The sequence below is a fragment of the Triticum dicoccoides genome, chromosome 5A (genome assembly GCF_002162155.2).
Source record: "Triticum dicoccoides isolate Atlit2015 ecotype Zavitan chromosome 5A, WEW_v2.0, whole genome shotgun sequence".
Taxonomy (NCBI): Eukaryota; Viridiplantae; Streptophyta; class Magnoliopsida; order Poales; family Poaceae; genus Triticum; species Triticum dicoccoides.
The window spans coordinates 364,582,427-364,598,190 of record NC_041388.1 but is presented as its reverse complement, the minus strand read 5'-3'; the positions used below and the strand labels follow the sequence as shown (position 1 = coordinate 364,598,190).

At 48.8% G+C, this 15,764-nt stretch overlaps 1 protein-coding gene and 1 pseudogene across 1 annotated transcript; both read left to right on the top strand.

The window, feature by feature from the left end:
* The first annotated feature begins 3,339 nt into the window (after positions 1 to 3,339).
* LOC119301542 (protein Brevis radix-like 1) lies at positions 3,340 to 9,155 on the top strand. The gene is made up of 5 exons (XM_037578531.1): positions 3,340 to 3,774; positions 3,993 to 4,387; positions 7,788 to 7,923; positions 8,022 to 8,452; positions 8,699 to 9,155. Exons 1-5 carry the CDS (start codon positions 3,613 to 3,615, stop codon positions 8,775 to 8,777), a joined length of 1,203 nt encoding a protein of 400 aa, XP_037434428.1. The 5' UTR covers positions 3,340 to 3,612; the 3' UTR covers positions 8,778 to 9,155.
* Positions 8,967 to 10,349, top strand: LOC119299534 (annotated as a pseudogene).
* The last annotated feature ends 5,415 nt before the right edge of the window (positions 10,350 to 15,764 follow it).

The window sequence follows — 15,764 nt, the reverse complement described above, 5'->3', positions numbered from 1 at the left end:
TGTTGATCATGTTTTGCTCGTGAGAGAGGCTTAGTCAACGGGTCTGCAACATTCAGATCCGTTTGTATCTTGCAAATTTCTATGTCTCCCTCCTTGACTTGATCGCGGATGGAATTGAAGCGTATCTTGATGTGCTTGATTCTTTTGTGAAATCTGGATTCATTTGCCAAGGCAATTGCACCAGTATTGTTACAAAAGATTTTTATTAGACCCGATGCACTAGGTATGATACCTAGATCGGATATGAACTCCTTCATTTGCTGCTTCCCGAAGCAGCTATGTACTCCGCTTCACACGTAGATCCTGCCATGACGCTCTTCTTGGAACTGCACCACTGATCTTCACATAGCTAAATAATTATTAAATGGGAGAGTCTTCACATAGCTAAATAATTATTTAAATACTCATTGATCTTCACTTATATCTTTCGGAGTAGTTTGTTATTCATTCACGTGCTTCACATATATCCTATGAGTAAATGGTTGAATGAATTGAATTTAATAAATCTGAAATTATATATGTTTCATATGCTTATCCCATGGGGAGTAATGACTTCACATATAAGAAGTAGAGGTGGTAAATTTATTGAAGGTTAGCAAACATTGTATTGGTCACTTAAACAATTCATGAAAGAATATTGAGGGAAGAGAGATTTCACATATAAATATACTATCTTGGACATCTTTTGTAATTGTTAGTACTCATTAAAATATGACATGTTAAAAGGTTGATGGTGGACAAGGAAGACAATGTAATGGGTTGTGTTTTCTTATATCTGAAATAAAGTATATTGTCATGGATCATTCAACATGCTGAGCTTGCATTTCTCCCTCATGCTAGCCAATTCTTTGCACCAAGTAGAGATACTACTTGTGCTTCCAAACATCCCTTAAACCACGTAGCCACTGACTCGTTGATCTCCACATAGCCGGTTTCTTTCTCCACCGACCGGCCGCGGTTTCGCCAATGTTAACGGCGGATGGCACGGTGTCTGGCCTCGTCCATGGCAGCTACCATGCCCGTTCCGCCATGCTCCCTCGCGTGTCTTCTGGAGCAACTCGCCACCGCGATCTGGCTTGGAGTGGCGAGTTGCCGAATGATACGTCTCCAACATATCTATAATTTTTTATTATTCCATGCTATTATATTATCTGTTTTGGATGTTTTATATGCATTAATATGCTATTTTATATTATTTTTGGGACTAACTTATTAACTCAGAGCCCAGTGCTAGTTTGTGTTTTTTCCTTATTTTTGAGTTTTACAGAAAGGATATATCAAACGGAGTCCAAATGAAATAAAACTTTATGATGATTTTTCTTGGACCAGAAGACACACGTAGGACTTGGAGAGGAAGTCAGAAGAGTCCCGAGGGCTCCACAAGCCCTCAGGGCGCGCCCTAGGGGGGTGCCCCTGGCTTGTGAGCCCCATGGGACTCTTCCAACCCTAATCTTTGGCCTATAAGTTCCCAAATATTCCCAAACGACCAGAAGCGTCCACCAAAATACTTTTCCGGCACCGTAAGCTTATGTACCCGTGAGATCCCATCTTGGGGCCTTTTCCGGCACACTGCCGGAGGGGGATTCGATCACGGAGGGCTTCTACATCAACTCTATTGCCCTTCCAATGAAGCGTGAGTAGTTTACCACAGACCTACGAGTCCATAGCTAGTAGCTAGATGGCTTCTTCTCTCTCTTTGATGCTCAATACCATGTTCTTCTCGATGTTCTTGGAGATCTATCCGATGTAATCTTCTTTTACAGTGTGTTTGTCGAGATCTGATGGATTGTGGATTTATGATCATTTTATCTATGAATATTATTTGAATCTTTTCTGAATTCTTATATGCATAATTTGATATCTTTGTATTTCTCTTCGAATTATCGGTTTGGTTTGGCCGACTAGATTGGTTTTTCTTGCAATGTGAGAGGTGCTTAGTTTTGGGTTCAATCTTGCGGTGTCCTCACCCAGCGACAAAGTAGGGATAGCGAGGCACGTATTTGTATTGTTGCCATCAAGGGTAAAAAGATGAGGTTTTCATCATATTGCTTGAGTTTATACCTCTACATCATGTCATAAAAAAATGGTGCAAGAGGAGATGGGAGCGGAGGTGTGGTGCGTTTTTTGCTCGACATCTGGCATAGTTTAAATAGCGGGCGGACGGGAGGAGCTTGCCCGACCTTGTGTTTAATGCCGACCCGCTCGTGAATGGATGTGTGATCGGAGTAGGGTTCTCGGCTTCCACACGAGTTTAATGGAGGCGTTTGAATGCGGCGAGGAGTCGTGTCCTTACCGAATGTGCAGCCGGCGGCGCCCTCGACCGGTGCGTCGCGTCAATGGCAGAGGCAGTGAGAGGTCGCATTCGTTTTGGGCCACTCACCAGCGGCATATATGGGGGCAGCTGGCGTGGGCGGGAGCGCGTCCAGACGAGGGAGGAGGGGGTTTGGGTGGGCCAGAGTGGTCAGAAGCGGGCGTGGCCGCGTGGGTGCTGTCCAATGGCTGCAAAGTTTCACGTTTGTCTCTAGTTTGCGAGAAAAAGTATGTCCAGACTGTCCTGCGGATTGATACAGACCCGTGTTAAATGACTTTCATGGTTCGGATAGTTGAAAGGGGTTTGAACATGAGCGTTGGAGATGCCCTTAAATGACATGTTTTTTTTTTTGAGGGAACATGTCTTTTCTTGACATTATTGGTTTTGAGGTTGCTTGCATGTCTTTTCGAAACGGTCGATTCTTGTAGTTTGCTTATCCGTAGAATCCACGGAGGCGTCTAGAGCGGCACAAGTACCCAAAGCATCGTGGGAACGGTGGCAATCAAACCATGATCCAAAACCAGGCGCCGAAGGTGGGAATGAGCCTATGAATATTTAAGCAAAAGAGATTCAGAAGATCGTTTGAGCTGGAGAGCACGCCTCTCGAGGCGAATCTGAGAGTCAGAATCTTAAGTTAAAATTAACACCGGGAGTCCATATGAAACCACTGCACATATGAAGGAAAAATTACACTCCTCACGACATTTTGAACGTTTCGCCTCACCCTTTTCACCCACCACCGACCCGAACCTCCGTCGAAACAACACGCTCGCGAACAAACAAAAAAGTTCTACTACTACTATTGCCGCTGATACTACTCACTCTCACTCTCTCTCCCTCTGCTGGCAATGGCAATGGCGAGTACTACTGCTCCTGCCAGTGGCCACACGGCCGCGGCCCCTCGGGGGCCCGCCACCCACCAGGGGCGTGTCAGGGAAGCTTTACATTACATTGATGGGTCCGTCGATCCAGTCGAGCCACAATGCGGCGTGGAGGCGGGCAGCCGCTCCATAAATTAAATCCCACTTGGCTCGTGCCGCAGTGCGGCCGCTGCCATTAAAACCGCGAGATATACTAATCCGGCCATTAATGCCCTTAACTCGAGCTCGAGATCGGAGGCGAGGAGGGGTGTGCGTGCGCGCGCGTGTACTCGGTCCGCCACGTCGTGGCCCGTGTCGCCGTCCGTGCGCTACGCTACGTGCCGCCCCGCCATTTAAGGCCGCGCGCCGCTCCCGGTCTCGCTTTCCGGGTCTGTCGCTGCCCGTCGGTCAGAGGGGGCGTGCGTGCTCGCCGGCGGCGGGATGCTCACGTGCATCGCCTGCTCCAGGCAGCTCGGCGGCGGCGGCGGGGTGCCGCCGCTGCACGAGCCGACGGAGGACGAGGACGCCGTCGATGCCGGCGCGGGCGTGGGCGGCGCTGCCACGCCTAGCGCCCGGCAGGCCATCAAGGCGCTCACGGCCCAGGTGGGCTCTCGGGACTGTGCTTGCATCTCTTGCCACTGGAGTCCTGCTTGAAATGTTGGATTTTTTGTTTCGTTTCTCTTGTTCTGTTCATCCGAAGGATTTTTTAAGTCGTCTGAATCTGTCTGGAAGGTTACGCCTTTTAGGTTTTGGAATCTTGTCTCGAGCGTAATCATCAGATCGGGTGGGACTGAATTGACGGGGGATTTTCTTGGGTTCAGATCAAGGACATGGCGCTCAAGGCGTCGGGCGCGTACCGGCACTGCAAGCCTTGCGCCGGCTCCTCCGCGGGGGGCTCGGGGCGGCACCACCCGTACCACCACCGCGGCGGCAGCGGCTTCCGGGGCTCCGACGCCTCCGACCGCTTCCACTACGCCTACCGGCGCGCCGCGGGCGGCGGCTCCAGCGGGGAGGCCACGCCATCCATGAGCGCGCGCACCGACTTCCCCGCCGGCGACGAGGAGGAAGAAGAGGAGGAGGACGGGATGTCATCTGGCGGCGGCGGCGGCAAGGAGGACAACGCCAAGGAGTGGGTGGCGCAGGTGGAGCCCGGCGTCCTCATCACCTTCGTCTCGCTGCCGCAAGGTGGCAACGACCTCAAACGCATCCGATTCAGGTGTGTGCTCTTACGCGATTGCGCCTGCATTATTTGCATTTCTCCAGTGCATTACTCTGATTGTTGGTTGGAAAATACCTTGTTGGCTTAGTTTACATTTTCAGAAAATGTGATCGAGATTTGAGACCCTCCTGCATTCAGAGTAGAAAAATGTTTTTGTTAAATTTGGTAAAAAAAAATGCAGAAGGATGAAGCGCAATGTGTTGGAAAACTCTCAACGAATTGAAGTTCCAAGTAGTATCTTTCATCTTTTTTACTGCTCAGTGCTCAGAGTTACTACAATTTTCTTTGAGAAATGCCTAATGTGAATAGTTAAACATTTGAGACTAAGGCTTTCTTGGTTAACCTCTTGTTTAAGCCTTTTTTTAAATAAGTACTACCACTGTAAACTAATATAAGACGTTTTAGATCACTAAAGATATTAGTTTACAGAGGGATTCTTTTTGGATTATGCACTACAAAAATATGTGCTACACTTTTTCCTCACTGCTATATGTCCTATATATAGATAGTAAATCCCTTGAGATTTTTACACACTGGATGAGCTGTAAACGGGAACAATCTGGCGCATTGACTTTAGAATAGGCCCTCATTTAACCCCTCACGTGCTCCAGCCAGGTCGAAGTCTAGATGTGTCAGAATGCATGTTGTGTGAGGAGCCGGTAGATTTAGAATTGCCCACCCTAGAATCATAGAAGCTCCAGTGCATCAACTTGCTATGAATTTTGAAGTTACCAGTTCTATGTGGGGGCAAATCCAGCTTGCACATTTGTACTTTAGGCTATGAAAATGATACATCTAGTGTGCTGGCGATGATGCTTCCTCTCCACCAAAGGGGTGGTATTATCATGGGATAGAGACACAAAGAGGCCCACAAGCTACATCCTATCTGGGTATCCAATACAGAGGCTTAATTGAAACTTTGAAAGATGTTGGAACAGAAAAATTCTGCTCCTCTCACTTCTTTGGCCATTTGCTTGGCTGGTGGCCTTCTTATTGATATGTACTAGTTGGGTCCCTCCACACCGGGTTATCAGGAGAGCCATCCAACATGGACTCTTGACTGCAGCACTTTTGCTAATGTGCAATACTACAAAATATTCTAGTATATATCTGCCACCCTATTTTGCCACTCCTATGTGTTCTATAGTTAGTAAATCCTTGGTTCTTTTAAATTTTACAACTGGATGGACTCTAATGAGAACAATCGGGTTAACTCTAAATTCAGAAAATGGTACTAATTGTCAACTCTAAATTTAGCCCCCGATGTGCTCCAGCCAAGTTGAATTCTAGATGTGTCAGCATGCATGTTATAGAGTTGTCAGATTTAGAATCTTGATTCATACATTATAGAGTTTACGGGATCATGTCAGTTGTGCACGGTACAGGTGTAGCAGCTCCAGTGTATCAGCTGGCTATGAATTTTGAACTTACCAATACTATGACGGGCAAGTCCAGGTTGCACATTTGTACTTTATGCTATCAGAGTCATACATTTGCTGTGCTGGCAATGACACTTCCTCTCCTGGAAGAGGTAGTATTAACAGGGATAGACTTGAAAGGCCCACAAGCTACCTCTCAACTGGGTAGTCAATAAAGAAGCTTCAATGGAAAGATGAGTGTTGGATTAGAAAAGTTCTGATCCTCTCTCTTCTTTGGCCATTTGCTTGGCTTGTGGCCTAAAGAAGCTTCAATGGAAAGATGAGTGTTGGATTAGAGAAGTTCTGATCCTCTCTCTTCTTTGGCCATTTGCTTGGCTTGTGGTCTTACTGATATGTAGTTGGGTCTCTTTGCACTGGCTTATCAGGAGAGCAAACAAACATGGCCCTCGAACTGGAAGCATTTTTGCTCATGTGTAGAGTTTTAGTTCCAACAATATTACACTCATAATCAATCTTACAAACCACTTTTGCAAACTTAGTCTTGGCACTATAAATTTAAAATGTGCATGTGAAATATGCTCATTATAAATTTGTAGTGTTCGGATTGAGTTTATAATAGTCGTTCTAAGATTTGTTTGTGAACATAGTAATATTGTTAAAATAAGGTTCTTGTTGGGAGCTACTTGTGGCCAGCTATGTTGATTGGCCCCCACTAGTATCATTAGGGATAAATAGTATTTTATGGTTGAAACAGTAGCTGGATCTTAACATGGGTGCAGGTGTTGTTTTGTTTAGTTCACTGGGTCTAGATCTAAGGCAAGTAGGCCAATTCAAAACTTGGTAGTTTGTGAAGTAACATTAGTCTGATTGCCAACGTTGTCACGGGATGCACTAGTTGTCATTCCATTGACGCATGGATCAGTCGATTAATGTGCTTCAGATCTGCCGACGCACCTATTGGCTTAACCACTGCACACTCGTGATTTCTTTCTGAATGGAGCATGGGCAACACAGTAAATTGATAGTAGTGGGCCATCTCCTTCTGTTTGTGTGTCCTGCCCTTTGACCTCTTCGACAATCAGCATGATGTACAATTATCACAGGGATGGAATAGTTTCAGTTCTTCTCGCTTTACAGATTGTTTCTAATTTTATATTGAGATTTCATCCATCTAAGGCTTTCCTTTCAAATGGCGTGCCATCTTTCCCCTCTTTTAAATGGTGTGTCATAATACCCGGAAAATTTGGATCTCCATATATTCTGTTCTGGATTTAGATTGCCAGGTGAAGTTGGTTAGCTGTTCACTGTATCAGTTGAACATGGGGTCTAAACTTGTTGGTATGCATGTGATGAAACAGAGCTCTGCATAGATGCAAGTGGAACTAAAAAAACTACATGTCCTGCCACCCTTTCAAAATAAAAGAACTACATGTACTGTCAGGCATCATGATTTATGAGGCAAAAAAAAACCTGATGCATAGGAATAGCATCAATTTTGGGCTTATAAGTTGTGAAATGAAAAACTTTCCTTGTCTGGTCTGGAATGTTATAGTTGGGAGGCAAAGACTCCATTCTTCTTCTTTTTTCGTTCCATGCAGGTGGCCTGCAAGCAAACACTCTATTCTGTGATCCTTGATCATGGAGGATATCTCTTAGCTGCCCATGTGCTGACTTAATTCCCATGCATTCATAACTCTTCACAGCTTTGTATACAGTGATTAAGTAGAGTACTATACAGCTATAGCCAGCGTGTCTTATCGATTCACTACTTATTCTGTAATTATGTACATTAAAGTGACAGTTTGGATCTTCCTTCCATGTGATCTGTACAATGCAAAGTTTTGCACAAGCTACAACACAAAAAATGTAACCATATAAAAAATAAATGGAAAGTGAATTCATAGACAAACAGCAACAGTGGAAACAAAATGCATGCTTGTTAACCTTTCTCTATGAGAAGTTGTTTCCATCTGTATCTCATGCTGCGACTTTTTCCTGCATGGAACGGTGTATGACAGCCGTGAGATGTTCAACAAATGGCAAGCGCAAAGATGGTGGGCTGAAAACTATGACAAAGTTATGGAACTTTACAACGTGCAGAGGTTTAACCATCAAAGTGTTCCTCTCCCTACTACTCCAAAGTCTGAAGATGAGGTGAGACGTGCTGAATTTATCCTTAGCTGTTTCAATCACTAAAATCCTGTCTTGTAGTAGTGCCTTTACACTGTTTCATGGCCTTTCTTTTCCTACAGAGCTCCAAGGAGGACAGCCCGGTAACACCACCACTGGACAAGGAGCGAGTGCCTCGTTCTTTACAGAGACCAACATCGGGGGGCGGAGCGCTGGGTTACTCTTCATCTGATTCTCTTGAGCACCATTCTAACCACTACTGTAACGGTCTCCACCCTCACCATGGGCACCAGTGCTATGATTCAGTGGGGCTGGCATCGACACCGAAGCTGTCAAGTATAAGTGGGGCCAAGACAGAAACGTCATCGATGGATGCGTCGATGAGGACGAGTTCATCTCCAGAAGAGGTTGACAGGTCCGATGAGCTCTCGGTGTCCATCAGCAACGCAAGCGACCAAGAGAGGGAATGGGTTGAGGAAGACCAGCCTGGTGTATATATTACCATCCGGGCTTTGCCTGGTGGCATCAGAGAACTCCGCCGTGTTCGATTCAGGTTTGTCTTGTGTCCTGCCTTTATTTGATTTCTTTGTGAATGAGATTACCCAAGAGCAGTTTTCGAGGCGGTCCATAAGTCCCTAAAATTGGAAGAAAAAGAAGTCAGAAATCAGAATAACAACTTAATCCTGACAATGCAAGTTTGGTGAAATGGTGGCAGTGGCCCTGTTCTTACTATCTAGGGTATGAATTATGATCATGGCAACATGCTCAATCATTCCATGTCTCTTGTTCTGCCTTGCAGCCGAGAGAAGTTCAGCGAGATGCACGCGAGGCTATGGTGGGAAGAGAACCGAGCGAGGATACATGAACAGTACCTCTGAGACAGAAGAAGAAGCACAGATGAAAACAATACTGAGAACTTCGCCGTTGACATGAGCCAGCCGTCGATCCATGTTGTACATTTGCAGTTTGAGCTAACATTACCCCCTCTCTGGTGAAGGCGTCTTGAGAAACTGAACTATACTGATCTGCAAGGCTCTGATTATGTGGCCATCCACATGTTCTCATGCATGGCTTTTGGCTTTAGATTGCGCAGGAACTTCGTTTGTGTCGGGTAGCTCGAAAGGGTGCGTACTGTGTCATTGGCCTAGAGATACCATCTGTTCTGAAACTGTGGCTTGCCAAAACCAATTCCCCACCTGGAATGCTGGAATTTTTTGTGGGTTTTCACCTGAACTGCTGTCAGCATGTCAGATTCTTACCAAGGCGTACGCCTCAAGCAGGCCCAAAAATGTTCGTTTTAAGTTTCGTCCATTCGTCTACAATCCAACCGGTTGCTATTTTTCTTTTGAGAAAAATTCACTATAGGTCCCAAAACTTAAGCCGGTTGACACTTTAGTCACTGTACTTCAAAATACCCTAAATACCATCCATATACTTGCTCTAGGGGTTCACTTCGGTCCATATATACGATTTTGTGTACGTATACGCAGGAAAGCAGGGTTTTTATTGCAAAATTGCCAGTGATAAAACAGTTGCTTCCCACCGACACTCCTCCCCGATCCGCTCCCGCCGGAGCACCTCGTCGTCGGTCGCCACGCGCACCCCCATCGCACGCGCCGTGCACCTGGCCCACCCGCACCGTCGCCCTGTCGTCGCCGAGGTCGTAGAAGATGGAGCCAAGGCCGGCGCCAGCGAGCAGCGAGTGCAGCGCATCGACGAAGCCATGATGGAGCATGGAGTTGGCGGCGAGCAGGAGCACGACGTTGAACATATTGACGATGCGCGCGCCAGGCTGGTGGATGCTGAGCACTACGGTGCGCCCGCGCGACTCGGCCTTGGCCCGGAGCGCGGGCGCGCTGTCGAGGCCCGACGTGGGCTCGTCGAGCACCAGCACGGCGGGGTCGCGCACGGCCTCGACGCCGATGGACACGCGCCGGCGCTCTCCGCCGGAGAGGTCCTTGACCCTGGCATCGGCGACGCGAGCGAGCGCAAGGTCGTCAACGAGCGCGTCAACCGCGGAGGGGTCCTATGCGTCCGGGCCGAGGCGGAGGCGCGCGCTGAAGTGGAGCGTCTCAGGCACTATGAGCAGCGGGAAGATGACGTCGCGCTAGGTGGCGTAGCCGCAGAGGCGGCGAACGGCCGCAGCCCGTGGCGTCCACGGGTGAGCCATTGACGCGGAGGTCAGTAGGAGGGGAGGAGCTGGTCTCAAGGGGGCCGGAGAGGATCTCGAGCGGTGTGGACTTGCCGGCGCTGGGGGCGACGATGGCGAGCAGCTCGCCGGGGCTCGCGCGGCAGCCGACGTTGCGGAGCACTAGGCGGCACCGGCTGTTACGGCTCACCGGCGGAGGTGCAGGCGCAGCAAGGTCGCCGGCGGCGTCGAGGAGGAGGTTACACAACCCCGAAAGAAAATATCGACCATTAAATACTCAGTTTTGCTAAAGCACATCTAGATGTGTCATAAGTATTGCACATCTAAGTCATATGTCATTGATCTTACATTGAGATTCGTGTGAATATTTTCTTTGTCTTTTTTCTTTTTCTCTTTATGCTTGATTCATTCACTTAGATGTGCAATAACTAAAACACATTTAGATGTGCCCTAGACACACCCTTAAATACTTTCTCTCCGAAGAAGATTGATAAATCAAAAGGCACTTGCCAAATGCAAGGAGGAATTAAAGAAATTCCTTAAGAGTTGACTTGGGCTTCTCACATCATCACCGTGTTTGCATTCATCGCTCCACCACGTCTCGCCTCTGCTGTCGAGCAAGCCGGCGCTGTTGCCGGTAACCGTGAGCCCGTCGATTTGGTAGAACATCAGCCAACAGTTCTTCTTCTCCCTCCATGCGCCCGCCGGCGGCGCCGTAATCGTGCCCATGGCCTGCAACAACCAAAGCAAGTTTTCCAGACCGTCAGATGAAGCCAAAACACAACCCAGATCAGGAAGGACAGACGAGCGGTGCGTGCCTGGACGGTGATTCTGGTGGAGGCGCATGGCCCACTGAACCTGGTGAGGCCGACGAGGAATGACTTTGCCGCCGGCACGAGCAGCGTCGTCGATGAGCCAGTGGCGTTGCACGCCGCCGCCCATGCGTCCACGAACGCCTTCGCACACGGTGCAGATAGTCAACACACATCCGGCCATCAGGTATACACCAGTATTATCGACGTAGAGCAGGCGCGTGCGTACCTTGGTGTCGTCCGTGGTCCCGTCACCGAGAGCACCGTAGTCCTCGATGTTGAACACGCCGTCCACCCCGCCGGCGGTGGCGATTAGCACACTACAGCACGCGAGGCCGACGAGGAGCAGATTGGCAGTGCGGAGGACGCCGATGATACCCTGCATGATTAAGCACATCTCACACAGACACACATGCATGGTCGTCGACTGATCACCAGCACGCACGTACTACTACTCTATAAACTATGGATGAATCTGAACATCAGTTCGAGCAAACTTAAAATGCACTAATATACACAGAGCACTTTGCGGAGAAGTAGTTGCTGGCGAGGGAGACAGCGATGAGGTTCCGGAGCAGGGTGAGGTTCCCCGGTATGGTGCCAGAGAGCGCGTTGCCGGCGAGATTGAGGGCACAGAGGCTGCACAGCAGGCCAACGTGCTTCGGCAGCGCCCCCATGATGCCGTTGCTGGCGAGCGAGAGGATGTGGAACTCCAGCACGCGGAACAGGTCGACGGGGAGGGTGCCGTTGAGTGCGTTGCCAATGAGATCGAGGTGGCGGAGGTGCTCGATCCGGCCCAGCTCCGGCGAGATGGGGCCGACGAGCTGCTCGTTGGGCAGGACGACGCTGACGACCCTCATCTGGTCCGAGGACGACGTGGCGGGGAAGGCCATGCAGACGACGCCGTTCCAGGCGCAGGGCGTGGCGTCGGCGTAGCCCCAGCCGGAGATGGAGCCGAGGTGGTCGGCAAGAAGGGAGGACTTGAAGGAGAGGAGCAGCACGCCGTCGTGGTTAAGCACCAGGGCGAGCTGCGTCGCGGGGCCGCGCGATGCCCAGCAGCAGGACTAGCAGCAACGGCGAGCTGTGTAGGTCATTTTTGCAAAAACACCCCCGGATCCCCCCCGAATTGCTGAGTATTCCTTCTCCCCTAACTACGTGACAGTCAAAGCACGCGTGGCGAGCGTTGACGCGGCCAGATTAGCGTATACGTACACAAGATCGTATATATGGACCGAAGTGAACCTCTAGAGCAAGTATATGGATGGTATTTAGGGTATTTTGAAGTACATTGACTAAAGTGTCAGCCGACTCAAGTTTTGGGACCTATAGTGAATTTTTCTCTTTTCTTTTTCAAAAGACGTCTGCGCTGCCTTAAGGGGGTGGCTCGGGCGAACCCTAGCCGCCGCCGCCCCTGACCCATCTTCGCTCCATTTCCCCATTGCTGCCAAAGGAAGCCGGTGAGTAAAGCTTGCATGGTGGACGGCGGTGCCAGGTCGCCTCCTTCCTCTTGGGGGCGGCTCGTGCCAGTGTGCAGCGGCGTCCCTGGGCGCCATGAGTGCAGGCCGAGCATGAAAGCTGGGGCTGCGGCCTTAGGGGTTCACGACGGTGGCTGCGTCGCCATGGCTAAAGGGGCAACATGGTGACCAGCCGTGGCGCCGCAAACTTTGGGCTTCCCCTGCCCCAGATCCATTCTGATGCGGGCGGTGGTGCCTCGCACACTCATCAGTGGCTCTAGACGGCGGCGCTTCACGTCCGGCGTTGGGGAAGGCCGATGGTGAGTTGGGCGTCGCAGGTCTGGGCTGGTCTAGATATGTTGCTAGCGGTGATAGGGTAGGTTCTATCCAGCGGTCAGTGGCGCATGACGTTTGGAGCCTGGTGGGTGGTTGCCGGTTGTGGGTCCTAGTTTCTAGGGCGGCGACTCTAGGCAGCAGTGCAACAAATTCTTCCCTTTGGCCTGGTCGTGGCTGCTGTTGATGGCGGAGAGGCCGGTGGCGTTCGGTGTCACCTTCTTCAACCATGATAAGCGTGGCTCCCTTGTCTCGCTCCGGTGGTTTGGATTTCGGTCAAGGTCAGCGCGAAATCCCCGCTCAGCTAGCCGATGCTGGCAGCGACGACACCTGCAGGTGTTGTGTCCTCCTTGGGGACGCTGCCATGGCCCTGGCCGTTCCCCTTTTTGAGCGCCGGGGAAACCCTCGTTCTTTCATTTTGTCGGAACAGGCAATGGCGGCGACATGACATCATTTGCTTCTTGAATGCGTTGCCTTGGCCACTCGCGGTGTCCTTGGTGTTGGAGCTTGGGGCATATCGGTTCTCGTTGCAGGTTGCCTCTCAGGTCATGAGCCGCTAGGGCGCAATGTATGTCATCGTCTACCCTTCCGGCGCGACTTCTTCCATAGGTTCGGCTACGTCCTACCCCCACTTGCCTATTCCTTTAGGTGATATGGGTGGGGCGGTACATTGATCCAGTTAGTTTGATGATCGTGTCGTGGCTTGGATGTGCTTGCATCTGTAGTGAAGTGGCCTGATTTTTGTGCCCCTTCTCCTCGCCTTCTTGGCTGGTGATTGGGCAAGGCGAGTTTCCTTGTTTTCTTGTTAAGTAGGTGTGGTACTAATCCCATGATCAACGTGGCGTTGATTGCCTCATTTTCCATTGTATCTGCCATTTGGCATTGCTCTGGCCATTTGACCCTTATTCTACGAAATGATGATACACCTCTCCATGGTGTATTCTAGAAAAAATCCAACCGATTGCTTCAATACCATCCCTCGTCATGGTTAGTGGTGAATCTAGAAAGAAAATGGAGGGTGGGCTCAAAGTTAAGTTTGAATAAAATAATCACTTTTTTGCATCAAATTTGGATATGTTTAGCAAAATAGCCAAACATCTCTTAAGCATGTGGTTCAAATAAGCTAAAAATCAAAATTTTACTGTGAACAAGTCTTATTTACCGAAACAATTTCATTTTATCAACTTTTTAAACAAAGTTTGGATCTAACTAGCAAAATAGCCATTTCTTTCAATTATGTTGTCCAAATAAGCTCATATTTGTTTATATTACTACTGGGCACATGCAGTGTTCTCTTCGATTTTCTTTTGTAAAAATATTTTGACAAAAAATATGGTACCGTGCCAGCCGCTCAAATCGGGGCCTTCCTCCGGTAGACCAGTGCTCAATGTGCTTGGATGTGTGCAGTGGCGGCGTGAAGAAAATTAAATGAGGGGGGGGGGGCAGTTGTTGTTAATCCTTGTTGGGGAGGGTTGGCTCATCACATCACACCATTTTAGCAGAAATTAATCAACTTCTCACATGCATATTAGCCTAAATTCAGAGATGTTAGGGGGAGGGGGAAGGGCCCCTGCTGGTCCCCTGTCTCCGCCACTGGATGTGTGCATCTACTAGCTTGGATTGGAGAGCAATGTGCGTGCGTGTTCCATGTTCGTTTGTTGTGCATGGACTATGTAATTGATGCCCATGCCCTAACCCTAGTTCACCGGGGGTGGCGATGTCGGACCACATGCAGATCAATTATAAGGTTTCCTGACTTCTCGCCCACCACGTCGGCGGCGTAGAGGAGGCCGCGATATTTTTTGGTCACTGCTCTTCTAGGGGGTGTATTTGGTCGTGTAGCCTTCGAAGGTATCTTTCGACGGAGTGAAAAGCGTTGTTTCGTGTCTTGATCATTTGGCTCCTTAGGGCATCTCCAACGGCAACCCACAAATATCCTCCCGCATCCGTCCGCAGACATGGATGCGGGAGGCCACCATCCAACGATGCCCGCATACATTTCAACTACCATCCAAACTAGCCAGATGAAATTCATGCAAACATGGCCAGATTTCATTCAAGTTCGGATATACTTGTGGGTTATCAGCGCCTGTTGTAGTTTTTTTCTAAATGTTTGGACCGTCATGCAAATCCCTTTTTTCATAAGTAAGAGTGTCAAACCTGATCAGGAGCTAAAGGTAGAATTAATATTCTCTCAAGTTCTATCGACCACCGATACAACTCTACGCACACTTAACATTTGTTTTACCTAGAACAAGTATGAAACTAGAAGTACTTTGTAGGTGTAATGCTAGAACTACTTGCAAGAATAAAATTAGGAGTACTTTGTGAGATAATAAAAGTTAGTTTGTTTTAGTAGAGAGCTTTTTTGCAACATAAAGAGAAATATTGTCCATAGACAATTGAATATAACACGATAGATACTTATCATATGCAATGAGGGAGACACATACGCTAACACACTTTTCGTACTTGGATCATATGCACTTATGATTGAAACTCTAGCAAGCATCCGCAACTACTAAAGATCATTAAGGTAAGACCCAACTATAGGATTAAGTAACAATTCCTCTTTATTCCCATACACAACAACCCCCTTACTCGGGGTATAAGCTTATGTCACTCTCGCTACCCACTATAAGCGAATCATGAACGTATTGCAAAACCCTACAATGATAATCCCACACGCTTGCGCGACACGGAGGGCACCATAGGACAACACCAATTTAACATACAACTATATCAATCACACCATACCACAATTAACCCATAGGACAAAAGAAATCTACTCAAACACCATAGGATGGCAACACATAATTGGATAATAATAATATGAAGCAGGAAGTACCATGTTCAAGTAGAGATTACAGCGGGGAGAATAGGTGTTACACCGCTACATAGAGGGGGGGGGGGAGTTGGTCATGACGGCGACGAAGTTGTTGGTGTAGATCGCTGTCATGATGGTTCCCCCGGCGGTGTTGCGGCGCCACCTGGAGAGTGGTGGAGAGAGGCCCCCTCCTTCTTCTTCTTTCTTGGCCTCCCACCTCGATGGGAGGAGAGTTTCCCCTCTGGTCCATGGACGACATTGCTCCCGGAGGGAAGGAGCCCCCTCCGAGA